At 55.7% G+C, this 18,928-nt stretch overlaps 4 protein-coding genes across 4 annotated transcripts; 2 read left to right on the top strand and 2 right to left on the bottom strand.

Annotated features, from left to right (window-relative positions):
• Positions 1–1,144: 1,144 nt before the first annotated feature.
• Positions 1,145–6,349, bottom strand: CCM_05571 (chromodomain helicase (Chd1), putative; the record flags this gene model as incomplete). Its single annotated transcript, XM_006670715.1, has 5 exons — positions 1,145–1,283; positions 1,340–5,651; positions 5,709–5,790; positions 5,845–5,871; positions 5,936–6,349. The coding sequence occupies 5 exons, from the start codon at positions 6,347–6,349 to the stop codon at positions 1,145–1,147; spliced, it is 4,974 nt and encodes a 1,657-aa protein (XP_006670778.1).
• A 1,979-nt stretch (positions 6,350–8,328) lies between these two features.
• CCM_05570 (RNase L inhibitor of the ABC superfamily, putative) lies at positions 8,329–10,552 on the top strand (the record flags this gene model as incomplete). Its single annotated transcript, XM_006670714.1, has 5 exons — positions 8,329–8,348; positions 8,442–8,466; positions 8,528–8,942; positions 9,005–10,362; positions 10,415–10,552. The coding sequence occupies 5 exons, from the start codon at positions 8,329–8,331 to the stop codon at positions 10,550–10,552; spliced, it is 1,956 nt and encodes a 651-aa protein (XP_006670777.1).
• Positions 10,553–11,121: 569 nt separating this feature from the next.
• Positions 11,122–13,857, bottom strand: CCM_05569 (FF domain; the record flags this gene model as incomplete). Its single annotated transcript, XM_006670713.1, has 5 exons — positions 11,122–11,286; positions 11,351–12,142; positions 12,197–12,313; positions 12,364–13,659; positions 13,714–13,857. 5 exons carry the CDS (start codon positions 13,855–13,857, stop codon positions 11,122–11,124), a joined length of 2,514 nt encoding a protein of 837 aa, XP_006670776.1.
• A 379-nt stretch (positions 13,858–14,236) lies between these two features.
• Positions 14,237–16,187, top strand: CCM_05568 (uncharacterized protein; the record flags this gene model as incomplete). The annotated part of the gene is made up of 2 exons (XM_006670712.1): positions 14,237–14,444; positions 14,524–16,187. The coding sequence occupies 2 exons, from the start codon at positions 14,237–14,239 to the stop codon at positions 16,185–16,187; spliced, it is 1,872 nt and encodes a 623-aa protein (XP_006670775.1).
• Positions 16,188–18,928: the final 2,741 nt, after the last annotated feature.

Raw genomic sequence — 18,928 nt, 5'->3', positions numbered from 1 at the left:
TGGCCCGCGCCCCCGCGATCAATCAAGTCGAGCATGTCCTCGACCGAGGCGGGACTCGCCAGGCGCTCTTCGTCCCCGCCCGACGACGACGATGCAACGACGAGGGCGTAGACTTGCTCGCGGAGGGCAGCGTCGCCGCGCAGCGCCGAGGCGCTCTCCTCGCCGAGGAAGCCGTCAGCGGGAAAGGCGGCGTGCAGGGCGCTGATGAGGAGCGCCTGGGCGGCAAAGTCGGCGACGGTGACGGGGGTCGCGTCCGCCTTGGCCACGGCGTGGCGGGACGACTGCATCGACTTGGTGAGGACGGCGGCGCGTAGGACGGCGGCTTCGGCGACGGCGCGCTCGCGCGCAAAAGGCGCCGTCATCTTTCTTTCCCTGGGTTCCGGGTGGGCGTGTGTGTGTCTGCGAGACTTCTTGCCTGGTGAATGGTGAAGTTGTTTGTTTGTAGGTGGAAACAAGCGTCGCAGGTCGCAGTCAGTGGGTAACAACATTGAGCTACATACAACCAGCAACAGCCCTCTGAGCAGTAATTCATCAGAAGCAACTCGAGCATGTATTGATTTATTAACAGACACAACATGATGCGCAAAGATGGCAACTTGGTTTACAACGAAAAGAGCCGAAACAGAAAGGGTATATCTCATTATGCACATCGCTTTCATCCTCCCTTGAGCGGATTCCATTACTTGAACCATCATGTTGTAAATACACGGGGCATACATTGACCTTCCTTCATTGGATGGATAGGTAACCAGTGGCCGACGCACACGGTTCCTCCCATTGTCATAGTAGCCGCCAGACGACAAAAAATGCCAACAAAAACAATGTGAAACAGTAAAAACTCTCACAAATTCTTCCAATAACCGCAATGTCCTTCCGCTTTTCTAATCAGACAGCGACCCATGGCAAACCAACTCCTTCTCCCCGCCTGTCCTTCGTGAGTCGTTTCCTATTGCCTTACACCTCTGGGTATGTTGTATAGTTGCATACCCTCGCCCAATAAAACCCAAATTTGCACCAATATACCAAACGCCAGGAAAATGCCAAAAACTAATGCAGGAGGGTATATAATCGGCAGCGATCAAATACATATCTTGACCCCCTCGTGTTCAAGATTCAACGCTCCGGTGCCTTGTCCATGGGCGAACTACGCACCATTTGTGCTCGGCCTGACTGAGCTACCATCTTTCTTGCGCGCGTACAATGTTTTGTACATGTTGCTTAGTCGATCGCCCGTTACACTCTTGCTTGTGTCATCGACAGGCCAAAGAGCAGCGAGGAACTCCCTGTAAAACAAGTCAGTATATGCAGAACAGGTTTGGGCAGTTCAAAGCTAACTTACCAGAAATTATCTTTCAGGCGTTCATCCGCTACAGTGGCTGGAAGCTTCTCATCTAGGAATCTCCCAATTACCACAAGCTCTACCGCAAAGATTGACGCGCGTTCTTTGCTCGACTTGATTTTATGCTTCGTTGTTGACAGGATCCGCTCAAAATTATCTCGTACGGGCTTGAGCAGGTACCAGATCATAGCGTGATTGTTCTTGTCACGTTGCTCTGCTTTATCGCCAATTTCGCGAAGCTCATCTAGGCGACGAAGTGCAGTTGCTCTTCTCTCATCGACAGGATTCTCTTTGCGATGGTTTCTGTCGCGCTCCGCGTGGCGGTCTGCGTGGCGGTCTGTGTGGCGGTCTGTGTGGCGGTCATCGCGCCTATCATCGCGTCTGTCGTCGCGCCTCTCATCACGTCGGTCATCACGTCGGTCGTCACGTCGGTCGTCACGTCTGCCGTCACGTCTGACATCACGTCTGTCGTCCCGTCTGTCGTCCCGTCTGTCGTCCCGTCTATCGTCGCGCCGGTAATCGTCACGATGATCATCACGTCGTTCGTCCCGTCTAAAATCCTCGCGACGGTAGTCATCTCTGCGGTGATCATCTCTGTGACGGGGTTTCTCGCGGCGTCGGTCGCGGTCGTCATCATCTCGACGTCGAGATTGATCATGTCTATCACCTCTGTCATCGGGTCTGCTGTTGCGGCGCCCGTCTTCAGTCCGAGGGTGCTTGGGAATGCGAGAATCTTCATGGGAGCCCGCTTTGCGCTTGAGTTCCGGTCGGGGGGTTCCGCGATCATGGTCTCGCTCCTTCTCCCGTGGGCGTTTCACGCTTTGGCCGCTGGGAGATGCAGCAGCACTGTTGCGATGACCATTGGAGAGTGTCTGTTTTTTCGCCCGGTGGCCCTCGCCCATGCGAGGCCCAGGGCGATCATTAGACTGCTTTGCAAGAAGAACGGACAGCAAATACTCCGAACGTCGCACAAGATGCACTGCGCCGGGTGCCTTCAGCCTGTCATTGGCCTTGGACCTCTCCTCCTTCTTACCGACGCGGTGCTCATCCAGGAACAACTTCTCTGAAAGCTCCAGATCTAAATCATCGCGAATCTGTACCCACGCTCCGAATCCGTGCCTGTCGATGCCAACGAGAAGCATGGCATCCTCTTTGGCTCCCCATGAGCAGCTGTAATTGGTAGCCTTGGTTGCGTCAGGAAGTCGGTATGTTTTCCAATCAGCCTGGCTTCTGATGGCATCGCGAAGAAGCTGCAGCTGCTTTGGTCGTTCGATGGCTGTCTCAGCATTGACCTTCTTTAGATCACCAAAGTCGATTAAAACAGCTTTCCTGTCCTTTTTTGTCAAAGTCTTGCCAATCTTCTTCTCTTCTTCGGCCAATCTGTTCAAATTTTCATCAACAGCTGTTTGGGCCGCCTTGACAAAATCGTCTAGGAGAGACTTGACAAAGTCGCTATCGCGTTCGACAAGCTTAGCTTCGCGAATGATATCATCTCGACGATCATCCATTGAGCCGAAGCGGAAATAGGCCTTGATAAGGTTTCGCTGCTCTTTGTCATTCAGAGGTCGCTTGGGGTCAGCTCGGAGAGCCCGTTCTTCTTCCTCTTCTTGCTGCTGTTCTCGCTGTCGCTTCTGAAGGCGATCGGCACGTTCCGACTCCCGATTGCGGCTTTTAATAGCGGCGCGTCGGGGCGCACTCTCAGCGGCGACTTTGGCCAGATAATCGTCGTGGAGACGCTTCTCTTCCTCTGCTTTGATCTCTGCCAACTTGTCGGCCGGGATAATCTGGTCCCAGTCAAGGTTAATATCGTCAACTTTGACATCAGTAATCTGCATGAAGTTATCCCAGTCAATGCCACCACTGCTGAGGTTGATCTTGTCATCGACCTTGGTCTTGGTAACTTCCGCATTCTCTAGAATAGAGTCAATATCGAGTTGCTCAAGGCGCTCCTGGTTGCCGCTCTGCTCGAACATCTTGGACGAGCGCATTTTGAGAACCATTTGAATGTCCTCATTTGAGGATGGTCCATCAACCTTGATGCCTTTCTTATTGAGCTCTTCCTTGAATGCAGCCTTGCCATCATCTGTGACACCTGCCTGGATAGTAAGGTATTCCAGCAGCAGCTTGTTTCGTGCACGCTCCAGGACTTCCTCTTCGACGGTCTCCTTGGAGACAAGGCGGTAGATATTGACAGGGCGCTTTTGACCGATTCTGTGTGCTCGAGCCATGGCCTGCAAGTCGGCCTGGGGGTTCCAGTCGGAATCAAAAATAACGACAGTATCCGCTGTCATCAGGTTGATACCCAATCCACCTGCGCGAGTGGAAAGTAGGAAGCAGAAGTCGTCGCTATCGTCTGCGTTGAAGTGGTTGATGGCCATTCGTCTAGGGCCTGCCGCAATAGTGCCGTCCAATCTCTGGAATTTGTAACCACGGAGAGACATGTAGTCACCAAGAATGTCGAGCATCCTAACCATCTGGCTGAAGATGAGCACGCGATGACCGTCCTTCTTCAGTTTGGAGAGCAATTGATCCAGTAGCATCATCTTTCCGCTACTGGTGACGAGACCTTTGATGAGGTCTTCACGACGGACGCTACCAGCCAAGACTCGCTCTTCAGCACCAGGAAACATGTAAGGATGGTTGCTGATTTTCTTGAGCTCCATCATGATGTTGAGCAATGAATTCTTGTGACCACTGCTGGCGTCGGAAAGCGCAGCATAGTTTCTGGTCAAAATGTTTTTGTAGTAATCCAGCTGAACATCGGAGAGCTCAACGCGAATGATCTTCTCCGTCTTTGGGGGCAGGTCGGATTCCACGGTTTCTTTCGTCCGCCGTAGAATGTAGGGAGCAATGGCACTATGCAGTTCTTGCAGTTTTTCCGAGGCATCATTCGCGTCAAATGACTCTAGGTCTTCGTCAATCTTGACCTTGCCAGGATTCAAAAAGTCCAGGAGGGCAGCAAGTTCGGAAAGGTTGTTTTGGATGGGTGTGCCGGTAATGAGTACTTTGCAGGGGATGCCAAAGCCAAGCAAACGCATGTAGAGCTGAGACTCGGCATTCTTGAGACGATGGGCCTCATCGACTGCGAGACATTGAAACTTGATTGATTGGAGAAACTGCCAGTCCTGAAGGATGAACTCATACGATGTGACGAGAACGTTGAACTTGGGCTTCTTCGGGTTACCATCCACAAGCAACTCGTTTTCGCGAATGATGCTACGCGCATCTTCGGGACCTAGATAAACGACATAGTTCAGATCCGGAGACCAGTTATTGAACGTGTCGCACCAAGCTGGGATCACACTGAGAGGCGCGACAACCAGCGAAGGCCCTTCTTGTTTGCGGCAGTTGCGCAGCCAGCTAAGAAACGAGACAGTTTGGACCGTTTTTCCGAGGCCCATTTCATCGGCAAGGATGACATTGTTGCCTCTACACCAGTTGAGGCAAAGGAAGTTGAGTCCGCGAAGCTGAAAGGGGCGCAACTCGCCATTTTGGATGTAGCCAGGTTGCTCATCCAGCTTTTTCATCCTAGAGCGGGTATCCGGGTTGGTTTCCTTCCGATCGGACAACCAGGACCTCGACGCACGGTCGAGATACTGATCAATCTTGTCTTGGAACACGCCGTTGATGTCGTCGGCTACCTCCCAAGTACATTCCTCATAGGTGAGGCCTTTCCATTTGACAAAGTACTCAGGGCCGTCCTCTCCATCGCGGACATTGACGACTCGTTCAACTTTTGTGTAGTCTTCGAACGCTTCTTCGTCACGAGCACGATCAAGGAAGTATTGCTCTTTGATTTCGGGTGCTACATCTTCACCAAAGCGAACGTCGAGCTCATACTCAACCACCTTCCGGAAGTAATTTTCGACTTTGCGGAAGCCACGCACATTGCGAAGAGACTCGATGGTTTCCCACGTGTCATGCAAGTTGGACTTGCCTTGCCACTTGATGAAGTATTCAAAGTCGTATCGGCTGGAGTCGAAGGCAAGGACAATACCGTCTTTGATTTGATGTTTGACGACTTTTTCAACATACGGGGAGTCATCGACATAGTCGGCAACATAATACCCCTGGCCAGCTTCGGTGTCGTCTTCTTCTTCCTCGGCATCGCTCTCTTCATAAGCTCCTTGTTGAACTTGTTGCGCAGCCCGTCTGTTAGACCAGCGCTTCTCCGAGAGAGCCAAGCCTGGTTGAGCTTCGAGCCGTTGTCGAGCTCGCTTAATTTGGCTCTTCGCTCTCGCACCGCCATATGTGTCTGAATCGGAATCGGAATCATTGGTCGATTGCAAGACCGGGGTGGCTCGCTTGGATGCTATTGACCGTGTAAGTCGGGAGGAGGTAGCTGGGAAGATAATGGGGGACAACATACAAGTATGAGAGTTATCAACGCGTCGCCTCTTGGTCTGACGGCGGCTAACGGGCTCAGCGTCGGATTCTGAATCTGATTCGGCCTATGCGACAGCTGTGAGCAACGTGATCTTCTTTTACATGCATAGGCTACATACCAGCTTGACTTGGGGTTGGGGGCGTCGCTACAGTAGAAGATTAGCGCCAATGGACAAGGTGAAAAATTTTCACAGGGGGGGGATGTCATACACTACGGCGTAGGCCGTAAAGCTCTGGGTTGGCTCTCATATAGTCTTCTTCGTCGAACGAGGCTTTACGCTTGGATACTTGATTTGAGTCGCTGGAGCTCGCACGGCCACGCGGCTCGTCGTCGTGGTCCTGGGGCGAGGGGGCATCGTTACGCATCTCGAAGTCGGCATCATGAGACACATTATCGGGGCTGGATTCTTGACTTTCTGACATGCGATCGTCATCAAATATGTTATCTGCGCCATTGCTGGCGCCTCTAGCATCCCCCAGAGGCGACGGTTGATGCGCCGGCGTCAGGGAGCGATTCGAGGCCTCGCTATTGGTTCGGGAGCGTTGTGCGGGGATATGTGAGTCGTTTTCATCATCTTCCGTTACATGTCCATTGAGAGGACTGCCCAGGGCAGGGCTAGACATGGTTGTGATTTCGCCGAGCGCTCGGAGCGTTCTATGTTCAGAGTGGTGTTAGCAGAATATCCCTCGCCTGTATGGCTACCCAAGGGGCACAAGCAGTAAAGAGTGACAGTAAGGTCGAGGTGAGCCATCCGGATGCAGAGCAAAATAGTATTTGAGATGAGATATTGCCGATACCGGTCCAGTATCGCAGGTCTAGTGATGGAAAACGACAGGACAAGACCGGCAGAAGAGTGGCGAAGGCGTTGGGTGTAGGGCAGCGGCGTATGTATGATTAGGGCATCAAATTCAACGGATTTCATCGAGGATTGACGCGGATATAGGCGATCTCAACAGTCCGGGACAGCTGACGGGATGTCAAGAAGCGTCGGAGCCGGGCATCGGCGAAGACTGTCGCTGGTGTGCTGGCCACAGGAAGGATGGGGGCATTAAGCAATAACGCAGGTAATACGTACCATTCATAAATGAAAAGAAGACGAGTACGGAAAGACGGAATGAAGTAAAAGTGAGGAGGGAACAGTAGTTAGAATTGGGGAGGATCGTGGGGGAAATCGGTAGGGTGCGAGGAAGTGTGGTTGGAGAGAGGGCCGGCCGATGGTTATAAAAAAGCATGGACAGAGAAGGGCAGAAAGAAAATGGAGGGACTGATGGGGCGGAGAACCGAAGGCACGGCTGGGTTGGGGCCATTCCATTTTAGGTTTTCCAGTGGCACTGTGGCAGGAGTGTTACAGGGGCGCCATTGGCGCGCCAGCGAGGTAGACTATGCCGTAGCACACTACAGAATGGACCTACTAATCTACTTAGTAAAGGATAAAATAATACTCAGACGACCGATCTGATAGTAAAAAGGCCAACAAGGTTTTCATCTTTTCTTTTTTTTGTCCTAGCAAATTGTAAAAATAATAGCAAAATGTAGAGAGAAAGTAAGGACCTGCAGGTGCCTGCGGACCTACCAATAGACCTACCATGGACCTACTGCCCAAGTCATGCCTTGTACCACAGTCAACAAGATCACGTGTTGGTACGACAGAACTTCACTCTTACAAACCGCGGCAGCCTCAATACAGCACGTGGTTCAAATCAAGGTTATCCACGGCTTCGAATGACTCTTAAACTCAAATCCTCATCATGACTACCTAGTAAACTCTCGCGGTAAACTTTGGCGGGCAACTTGCTTGCCGCGTCGCCTCGCTGTCTCCCAAAAGGCAGTAGTGTACTACACCACAATCTCCCACGGCCATTGTGCTACCATGACGTGCCAATAAAAATGCATGCAAACCTGAATATCCCTCTGATGAATCATGGCAGCACCTACCGTGTTCCAACTTTGTCATGCAGGTCGTTCTTGAGCCCCTCAACCATCCACACCACCTCACAGGTTCATTGTCACGATCTGGGTCAAGGACTCGCCAAACTACCTAACCTGGCTGGGCAAAAAAAAAAAAAATCGAGCTTCAGGCTTTTTGGTGTCTTTTATTGCTATATCGTTCCCTCTGCGTCAACTCCTGCCCCGTGACGGTCGTTCATTGACACGTCAGACAGAGCTAGATAGTGCCAGGCAGCTCTACAGGTACTCAGACACTCTAGACCATATGGAATATACTTACTCAAAGCCCAACCTCTAACTCTCCCTCGACGCTCCACAGTATCAACTCCAACTCGCCCGTTGTTGCCCTGCCCCCGCCAAAGCGACGATTCACGAGTCGCGAAAAATTGATGACCATCCCACTACTTGCGGCCACCGTTTACCTCACATTGGTCTCCCGATTCTCCTCCTTTCCTACCACCATCCTCCAAATCCTCTTCGAGACTTGCCGTTGCGCCTACCGTGTGCTTTGGTCATTGTTCCGTGCATAGGATCCGATTTCTTTCGTCTTTTTGCCCCGCCGTCCCCCGTCCAGCTTGTTCTGCATTCTCAGCATATAAAATCATAAAATCGTGTCAAAAACTTCGCTACCCCACCATCCACCACCACCGCCACCATGGTCGACAAACTCACCCGGTAAGGTGCCGCCGCCGTGCGCTGCCTGCTGGCATTGCGCGCGAAGAATGACCGCAATTCAAAATTACCTTCCACTAACGCCGTCTGCTCCAGTATCGCCATTGTCAACAGCGACAAAGTACGCCGCCCCCGCCTGCCGACCGTCCTCGAGTACCCCGCCGTGCTGACCGTCTTTATAGTGTCGTCCTCGAAAGTGCAGACAGGAGTGTAAAAAGTCCTGCCCCGTCGTTCGCAGTGGCAAGCTTTGCATTGAAGTCGCTGCCGATTCCCGTCTCGCCTTCATTTCCGAATCGCTCTGCATTGGTTGTGGTATCTGCCCCAAAAAGTGTCCCTTCGACGCCATTACCATTATCAACCTGCCCACCAACCTCGAGAGCCAGGTCACCCACCGCTATGGCCCCAACAGCTTCAAGCTTCACCGCTTGCCCATGCCCCGCCCTAATCAGGTCCTTGGTCTTGTTGGAACCAACGGTATTGGCAAGAGTACCGCTCTGAAGATTCTCAGCGGCAAGCTCAAGCCTAACCTGGGCCGCTTCGACAACCCTCCTGACTGGGAGGACGTCATCAAGCACTTTCGTGGTTCTGAGCTCCAGAGTATGTTTCTACTCTTTATGTCTAGTGGTTGAAGCAAAGTGGCTAACCGGCTCCCCTTCTAGACTACTTCACCAAGCTTCTAGAGGATGACCTAAAGGCTGTTGTCAAGCCTCAGTATGTTGATCAGATCCCCAAGGCCGTCCGCGGCCCGGATAAGAGCGTTCGCTATCTGATCGAAAGCCGTGCCTCCCTGGAGAACTCCAAGGAGGTTGCCGAGGTCCTCGAGCTGAACCACATCATGGATCGTGACATCACCCTCCTCTCTGGTGGTGAGCTTCAGCGGTTTGCCATCGGTACCGTCTGCGTCCAGAAAGCCGATGTCTACATGTTTGACGAGCCTTCCTCGTACCTCGACGTCAAGCAGCGTCTCGCCGCCGCCAGAATCATTCGCTCACTCCTCCGTGACGATGACTACATCATCGTTGTCGAGCACGATTTGTCCGTCCTTGACTACCTCTCCGACTTCATCTGCGTTCTCTATGGCAAGCCCGCCATCTACGGCGTGGTTACTCTACCTGCGTCCGTCCGCGAAGGTATCAACATCTTCCTTGACGGTAACATTCCTACTGAGAACTTGCGTTTCCGTGATGAGTCCCTTACTTTCCGCATTGCCGAGGGTGCCGACGAGTACGCCCTGGACCGCTCACGCGCCTTCAAGTACCCCAAGATGGAGAAAACTCTTGGCAACTTCCGTCTTCGTATTGACTCTGGTGATTTCACCGACTCTGAGATTATTGTCATGATGGGAGAGAACGGCACTGGCAAGACCACCTTCTGTCGTCTGCTTGCTGGTGCCCTCAAGCCTGACACTAAGGCTGGCGTTCCTGAGATGAGAATCAGCATGAAGCCGCAGACCATCACGCCCAAGTATGACGGCACTGTCCGTCAGCTCTTCTTCAAGAAGATCAAGGCTGCTTTCCTGTCTCCTCAGTTCCAGACCGACGTTGTCAAACCCCTCAAGCTTGACGACTTCATTGACCAGGAAGTCAAAAACCTGTCTGGTGGTGAATTGCAGCGTGTTGCCATTGTACTGGCTCTCGGTCTCCCTGCCGACATCTACCTGATTGACGAGCCCTCTGCCTACCTAGACTCCGAGCAGCGTATCATTGCCTCACGTGTCATTAAGCGCTTCATCATGCACAACAAGAAGACGGCCTTTGTCGTCGAGCACGATTTCATCATGGCCACCTACCTCGCGGACCGCGTCATTGTCTTTGACGGCCAGCCTGGTATCGACGCGCACGCCAACACCCCCGAGTCTCTCCTCACCGGCTGCAACACGTTTCTCAAGAACCTCGACGTCACCTTCCGCCGCGATCCCACCAATTACCGCCCTCGCATCAACAAGCTTGACTCCCAGCTGGATCAAGAGCAGAAGCTGAACGGCAACTACTTTTTCATGGACGACAAGGATGAAAAGGTCACTGCTTGAAAAGGGCACCCAACGGAATAAAGCTCCTCCCCCCTACCAGCAGTCGCCAGATGAGCACATGCACGGTAGCGGCGGCAGTGAAGCACGATGCAATTTAGGAGCCCACGGCATTCTGGAGCGCCAGGACTTGGCTGCGCCAGAAACCGGCGCCAGCGAGGAAGACGAGCCGGACGACTAACACCGGCGGCAAGCAGCCTCTCCCCTGTTGTCTGGTCCTGCCACGCTAGTATTCTAGTATGGGTGTTGCGGTTTGTGGCTGCAACCTCACCCGCGGCAGATTGAGGGACAATGGATCAAGAACGGAGGACTGCTTGCAAGAAAAACGGGCCCGTATCCTATCCTCGCGGGAACGCGGGCTCGTTTGCCTAATGAGAAAAGTTTTCATGTCGAACAAGTTATTTAAACGAGGTACATACAATACAAAATGCGTTTCACGCATTTCACACATTTCACACATAAGTGAATCTCGTAGTACTAAATGTACCTTATTATACTCTGCATTAATAAAGCATCCCTCCTTGAAGAATATACTACTAAGCGCCATTGGTGTCTACGATAGAGATGATACGGGTATGGCCCCTAGATGATGCGGCGGTAAGAAGGATCGCGACCAAAATGGGGACACGATCCTATTTCCCGCAACAGGGCACTGTTCAGGAAATGCACCCCCGTTGTCGGTTAGCTTTGACGAAAAAGAAGAAGAAGAAATTCAAGGTTTCTTTTCTGTTTCCGTTTCGTGTTTTTTTCTTACTCCTCAATCTCGCCCTCTTCGCTGCCGCTCAACATTTCGGCGTCCTTGTCCTTGCTCGGTACGTCCGGAGCGACAGCAGCAGCGGCCGCGGCCCGAGCAGGACTCTTGCGACGCTCGTCGCGCGGGGGCGTGCGCTCGCGAGAGCGGTCTCTCCTGGCTCGCTGTTGGCGGTTTAGTACACTTCTTGTTACTTTGAGGGATAGGGGTTCGACCAGAGGAACATACCTTGGAATCTCTTGAATCTCTCCGCGCATAGTCATTTTCTTCGTCCTGGCGGCGGCGACGCGTGCCAGCCGGACGCTCATCACCATAGGGGAGCTCGTCATACGAACCTCGCTCCGCGCCCCGGCGGCGGTACCGATCCCGGTCCTCCTCTCTATCGCGCCGCGTGTCACGGTCGTCGTCGCGCCGCGAGCGGCTCGGGCGATCATAGTCGCGCGGTTCGCGGTGCTCGCGCGGTTCACGGTCGCGTCGCGCGGACGGCACCGGCGGTGACGATGGCCGGCCGCCAGCACCTCGCTCACTACCCAGCAGGTTCTCGGCCATGGTGGACTTACGATGATTGCGCTCGCGCTCGGCAATCGCCTTGCGTCTATCCGCCTCGTAGGGGTCCAGCTCCGGGCTGCGGCTGCGTCGTCGCGGCGCACCGCCGGCACCGCGGCGCGAGCGTTCCCGGTCCCGGTCGCCGCGGGCCGTGCGGTCGCCGTCACGGCGGGGAATCGCCACGTCGCGCTCGCTAGATCGTCGCACGCCGCGTTCCACATCCTCGTCCTTTTCGCGAAGCCGGCGCATGTGTCTGTCAAAGACGCTGTGGAGGGCATCGTCTGGGAGCGACTGGAATTCTGCAACCTTCAGTAGTCGTGGTCGTACCTTGTCAAAAGTGTCACTGAGGGTGACGGGAGGATCCATGCGCTTGAGGTGGGCGCGGGCATCGTCCATAGTGCGGCGCTGGTGGCGGTCAGGCTGCCTATCCTCGTCCCGTTTTTCGTCCCGTTTCGAGGTTCGCTTGTCGCGCAGCTGGGATCTAGTCAGTACAGCAAGCGATACGCCGCAGTAGGGGAGATGGCTTACCCGTTCAAAGAGGAGTTTAAGAGTATCGGGATCAATGTTAGCAGTGCGTCGATCATCCCTCATAATGGACATGAACTCCTCTAATTCGCTCGTGGGTGTAATTTCAACCCGCTTGTCCTGTATGGAATTAGCCATCGATTTCGATTCTGTACATCGAGATGACTTACCTCGAGAACATCCAGTACATGGTTCCTAGGGCCGCGCAGATTGCGCTCTTCTTCTTCCACGGCATCCCAGAAGAGCTCTTGGGCGGTGGAGCCGTCGTTAAGGCCAGCCATGCCAATGTAGCGCTCGTCATTCTCAATGACGGGTAGGATTTGGGACCATGTCGATTTGGCGTTGATTTTTCCGTCTTTTCGAAGTTCGGCGAGCAGAGGCTTGAAAGCATCGCGAGCCTTGCGCTCCTTGCGGTACTTCATGTTCTTTTCCTCCTGCTTGGCATCGTTGAAAGCACGTTCCAGGGCCTTCATGTGATTTTGGAACGCTGTTAATATGTCATATTGGGTCAGAGATTTATACTTCTCTTCAGTCTGGAACGTGGTCGTAGAGGACAGTGTCTTTTGTGCGTCAGACCAGGACGAGTATGGCTCGAGGCTGAGCTGCGGCAACAGCTCCAAGAGCCCGTCCATGGCGCTCTTGCGAATATTTGACTGCTGCTCCTTGTGTGCTTTTTTGAGCCCCTGGACGTATTCCTCAAAGAGATTCCTTCGCTCGATTTCGTTGCTCGTGGATCGGAAGGTGGTCTCGCCCTCAATAATGGCGCGTCCAGTCTTCCATCGCGTGTAGTGCCGAATCTCGGGGTGGCGCTTAAGCATAGTCACAAAGTCGTTGCGCAACTTTGTCATCCTCTCCGCAGCACGCTCCTTGTCCTGCGAGACGACATCGAGGCAGTACTTTTCAAAGGCAGCGCGACGGTCTTTGGGATCTTTAATGGCGCGAAACTGGGGGTCCTTGGCGGACGCGCGAATCGCCTGCTCCCAGGTCCAGTCGGGCTGCACGCCACTGCGGCGAAGCAGCTTGGCAAAGGCAGCCTCGGCCTCCTCCAGTGTAGCGTAGTCGGGGTCGTCATTAGCCGGTACAAACGCCCTGATTTTGGGGTCGATTGGGGCGGCGAGCTGTCGTCCATCGGCGTACGAATCGCGATCGCGGTAGTCGCGGTGATCCCGGTGGTCTCCTCGGTCGCGTCGATCTCGCTGGTCGCGATGGTCACGATGGTCGCGCTGGTCACGGTGATCGCGATTGTCACGATGGTCGCGTGCGTCTCGCCCATCGCGGTGTGAATCGTAGCCGGTCGGCGCGTTTCCCTGGCTGAATGGCGCCGCAGCCGGTACGCCGGTGTGGCCAAGGGCAGCCTTGAAGGCTTCGGGCATTTCCCAAGAGCTCTGCTTCGTCTCGGTGTTGTACCAATACTTGCGCCCGCCCTCGGCCGTGTACTCTTTCCACGGTTGTGACGACAGTGCACGCTGCGTTTAACGGGTTAGTCACAGGTAAGCGGGAGACTTTCGCCAGGTACGAACCTCTGCCGGCGTCATCATGTCCTCCGGCTTGGTCCATTGCGTGACCTGGGTCGCGCTGTTATAGTAGTAAGCCCGTCCATCCGGCGTGTGGTGCTCCGCCCACGTCGACGCCGGAGGCGCCTGGGGGCCACCGTATCCGTTCATGCTGGACGTTTGCTGATTTTAAGGATATCGAAATAGCTGTCAGCGAGCCTTGTTACAGCAGCGCCGATGAGTTTGCGAGATGCGAGAGCGTCGAATTGAGTCGGAGGGTGCACAGGAGCAGGTCGGCGGTAGCCAGACGGCTGGTAATTTTTCTGCCGCCAAGCTGATTCAACGTGCACGAGCCACGTTTCACCAGCCACATCCTGTGCCACACTTCCTCATGTTCAAGCTCGCGGTGACCAGCAAACAGCAAAGGGGAATGGCATTGCTTCAAATTCGAAGCTCATGAGTGTGCATGTCTAATATTGCGTGTCATTTCTTATAAAATTCATACTTATGGGCTCCTTATAGTCTCACGCAACATACAAACCCGCGCATCATGTCGGAAACGGATGCGAGAACATCAGAAGACCAGCCGCCGTCGCAGGCGCTGCCTCGAGACACGTCTGGAAGCTTCACAGACCAGTCCTACCTCACCTACATGGTGCCGTCAGAAACCGACATCAACCTCGAGGAGGCATTCAGCAAGTTGCAGCCAGGCAAATCGCTCGCAGAATCCATACCGCAACGCGAAACTCTCTTCTTTGGTACGTCATCACCCGCGTCCCTCCCCTTTGTGGCACCCGCCAACTCACTCACGTCACTAACCAACACACCCCCTTACAGACGAAACAGTGCAAGTCTTGCTCGTCCTCAAGACGCCATGGATGGAGGAAAAGGAGCTCCAGTCGAGCCTCCAGCGGCTCATGATCTCACTGGCTGCGCACGTCGTCAACAGCCCGACCGGCGCCGCCGCCGCCGCGCCGCCCTTATCCGAGTCCATCTACGTCGGCGCCGTCCGCGACATTAGCGATCCCTTCATCGTCGCAGACGAGGAAGCCAGCAGCGACACCACCACCACCACGCAGTACCTCTATGCCGTGTGGAAGCTCGCGGTGCCGCTCGTCCGCCCACGCATGCGTCTGCACCGCCCGTCCGTCCTCTTCTCCGCCTCGGCCGGCGTCCGCCCCGAGCAGCCCGCCGACGGCAGCGGCGCGCGCACCGCCGGCTACCTGCAGAGCGGCGCCCCCTCGGGCCTGAACCTGCTCGAGTCCTTTGCCGGCGACCCGGGCCTGCACGGCGTGCGGCCGCGGCTCTCGGCACTGCGCGTGTCGCGCGTCGCCCCCATCACCCGGCCACAGGACCTCCTCACGCGTCTCCGCACGCTCCCGCAGCTGCAGCGCCCCGTGGCCGCGCTCGTCCACGCGCGCATCCGCTTCGCGCGGCCCAGCGCCGCGCCCCCCTCCAGCACCATCGTCGCGCTGCTCGAGCTCGACTTCACTCCCGACCTCGACTGCTACGAGGCCGTCGTCGACGCCGTCGCGCTGACCACGGCCGCCGGCACCGTCGCGAGCCTCGGCGCGCTGCCCCTGCCCCTGCGCTGCGTCGCCCACGACCACGTCACGCTCGCGTACGAGATCCGCCCGCACCGCCTCGACGGCCTGCACGCCGCTGCCCGCGACGCCGCTGCCACCGCCCACAACGCCCTGCACATTGCCGTTTCGGCGGCCATTGGTGTCGCGCCGGGCGTGTGCACCCCGCGCATCGACATGGCGTGGACCGCCAGCCTCGACTTCAGCACGCCGCTGAACCCGAGTTTTGGCGCGCCGCCGACGGAGACGGGCATCCAGCGCGCGCACCGCCCCGCGCAGCTGTCCCTCTCCAGCGCCGCGTCATCGTCGGCCGTCACGCCGCTCAAGTCGTCGGCCGCCGCGCGGCCCGATGCCCTCCCCGTGCTCGAAGCCTCCGCCGCGCGCACCACCACTACCAGCACGGCCACCTCGGCGGTGCCCGAACTCGGCATCACCATGTCCTTCAACGCCCCGGCCGGCACCGTCCGCCCCGGCGACGTCTTTTCCTGGACCGTCTACGTGCTCAACCGCGCAGCCGAGGAGCCGCCCGCGGCTGGCATCAAGACCCCGCGCAAGCTGGCCCTCATCGCCATCCCCAAGCGCCGCCGGCAGGAGCCGCGGTCCTCGCTGCGGCCGCCCTCGACGGCGTCGCGCCGCCACGGCGAGAAGGAGGTGGCCGCCGCCGTCGTCGACGACAACGTGCTGCACGCGCTGCAGCGCAACGCCGCCGTCGACGGCGCCGACCTCGTCTGCCTGAGCGCCGACACGCGCGTCGGCCCGCTCGGCCCGGGCGCCTGCCACGTTGTCGAGCTCCAGTTTCTCGCGCTGCGGCCGGGCATCGCGGGCATCGAGGCCATTCGCGTCGTGGACCTGGGGTCGCAGGAGCATGTTGATATCAGAGACTTGCCGACGACGGTGATTGAGCCGCTCGCCGCATAGAAAAAAACGTACATTAAGCCCAAGGGAGATAAACTGGAAAGAAGAGGTACACACGAATATTACGAAGCAACGGAAAAATCTGTATGCAAGGTGTTGGTTGTATGATGTAATGCTCGATTTGTATGATTGTATCAATATGGTGCTTCGCTTTCTTTCAACAGCACGGTCTCGCCGCGTCCAGTTATGCGTCATGCCAGTAAAAAAAACCAAACAATGCAGATGCTTAATACCCCCAAAGTGGCGTGTGTCCATGCCTTTCCAAATAATTCCCCGGTCAAAATGATCAAAACTCCGGATCATGTGCTTTCCCAGCTTGTGTGTAACAAAAAATTGTAAAAAAAGACTCCACAAAGTATACTCCTTGTAAAACAAGGCAGGTCTGGATCTATAAAGTTTATTTATTTTGATTTATTCAATGTCATAGTCATCATCCCAGCCGAGCCTAGTAAAGATGGATATCTTTGGCTCGCCGCCTTGGCCGTGCAGCTGTGGCTGCCCAACAGGACTCGCGCTGACCTGCTGGTGCTTCTGCTTCTTGGCCGGCGTAGCAAAGACGTGGTCTCCGCTGTAGTGCTGGTTCTCGGTTCCTTGCGCAGTCCTGGGGGGCTGCAGACGGTTATTCGTGTTCGGGTTGCCGGACAGAGGACGCGCGGCGGCCGCTTGGAGACTTGCCCGGGCTAGGGGCGAGGGGGGAACACGCGGCTCTTCGTCGGCTCGGTGGAGGAAAGACGCCGTCGCGCGCTTCGTCGGTGTGCTTCCCACAATGTCCATCGCCCGCGGCGTGTTGAGGTCCATGGGGTTCCGGAAGCCGTTGCGTTGGCCAGTGGAGGGAACAAAGGGGCCTATGCTCGAAGGCGGGATGAATTCGTCCGTGTGGTGCCCGTGCACAGGCGTATCAGGAATCCCTTCGCCATGCGCAAAAACGTCTTTAAATCGGTTATTCGCGGGTGTCGCTTTAACAATCGAACTTCGTTGCATCTTGCGTGCTTCTGATATCTCCTGTCAGTCTTGTGTGCGGGTGTTAAATCAAGTTCATGCAGCAAGTTCAACTTACTCGCTGCTGCAATGGCCCTTTGCTGGTCAACCTCTTCCATGGCCTGGCCAACCACTTCCCTGTTTGGTTTCCGCAACGCCGCGATGGCGTCCTTGACCTGCGCATCCACCAGTGCCTGTCGACCCGCCCTAGACGCGTTCTGGCTCGTCGCCACACCGCTGCTGCCGCTGCGCACGAGTGCCGGTCTCCTTTGACTTTTGTCGCCGTCTTCCATCTTGGGCAGACGCCGGAGAGGGGCAGACTCGCCTCCTTCGCGCCTGATCCTGGGCAGGGATGTGGAGCTGGCTGATCGCATGAGCGCAATCATGTTGCTTGGCCCGCGGGACACGCTCCGACGGCTTTGCTGGTCCGTGGAGAGAGCGCGCTGCAGAGTTTTGGGCGGCCGGGGCGCGGCCGGTCTCTTGGTCGCCGAGCCGGGCTTCTGCTCCTTTTTGCTGGCGGAGCGCTTCTGAAATTTGCTGCCACCTGCGGGGATGATGACAGGGCCTCCGAGCTTTCGATTGATGGCATCGCACAGTTCAGGTATACGCGCCGAGAAACTAGGAGCCGTTAGTCTTCGAATGAATATAGTATAGCTTGGCGTATCATGACTTACAATGGCAATATAACATCAGTGCAGAAATCCTTGAGGGGCTCCGAGGATGCCTTCTGCACTTGGCTGCCATTGAGGCCATGTCGATGAGCCTGCGAGTCTTCCGCCAGCTGCTGCTCATCCGTCGCAGTCGACTGCCAAATGGTCAAACGGTCGGCATGCACATCGATTAGGACGGGCAAGTTGTGCTTGTTCCTCTTCTTCGTCGGGGCCGCCGCCGGTGAGCGGCGCGCCTGTAAGCGCGAGGCACCAGGAAGCGGCGGGAGGCCGCCGTCTGCCCCGTCCTCGGCTGCCTTGAGAGGCTCGAGGGCGATGATTTCCATAATCAGAATCATCTGCAGCTGCGTCTCGCGGGTGCGCAGCAGCGACAGATGCGATTTGATCTGCGTGGCGGTAAACGTCGGCTGCTCCCCATCCAGCTCGGGTTGGTTGGCGTGCCACCACTTGCGTATGCGGTCGTCTTCGTCGGGATAGAGGCCGTTTTTGCCGAGCTTCATTTTTTTCGCTTTGCGTCCCTTCGAGCGACCCTCGTCGGAGCTCTCCAACGAGGCGGATAGTTGGGCGATGATGACCGGTGCCGTGTCGCGGTACTTTTTGTCGATTTGGACAGTAGTGAGGACCAGGCTTTTGAGAAATTCAATTAGGTCGGCCATGTCGAGATTCGCTTCGAGATCCAGGTGGAAGGCTGATCTGGCTCTAGATAGAGGGCCTTTGGCAAAGTATGCGAGTGATCCCTACATGTACCGGGTTAAGAAAGGATCTCAGGGGCGCTAAAGAAAAACTCACCAAAGACTTGTATAATGCTTCGAAATAATGTGCTCGGATATTTTCGAATATATTGGTAGCCACGTCTTGGGGGCCATCGTCAATAGACCGGGCATGGATCTGGCTCGAGGGGAGTGCCGAGGGCTCGTCCATCGCTGAGCTATCTCTCTTGGTCTCTCCGGTGGGAGTACGAGCCCTGGCGGTCATGGGTTCCGCTGTTGGAGTCTTCTCGGGCGGGAGCTTCACGCAAGGGATCTTGATCTCGGGCATTTTCTCTTCAACCTCAGTCCCCTTGATGTGCGGAATCATGATCTCGGGCATTGGCGCTTC

The sequence above is a fragment of the Cordyceps militaris genome (genome assembly GCF_000225605.1).
Source record: "Cordyceps militaris CM01 unplaced genomic scaffold CCM_S00004, whole genome shotgun sequence".
NCBI lineage: Eukaryota > Fungi > Ascomycota > Sordariomycetes > Hypocreales > Cordycipitaceae > Cordyceps > Cordyceps militaris.
The sequence above is the reverse complement of the archived record's forward strand: the minus strand, read 5'-3'. Positions and strand labels throughout refer to the sequence as shown.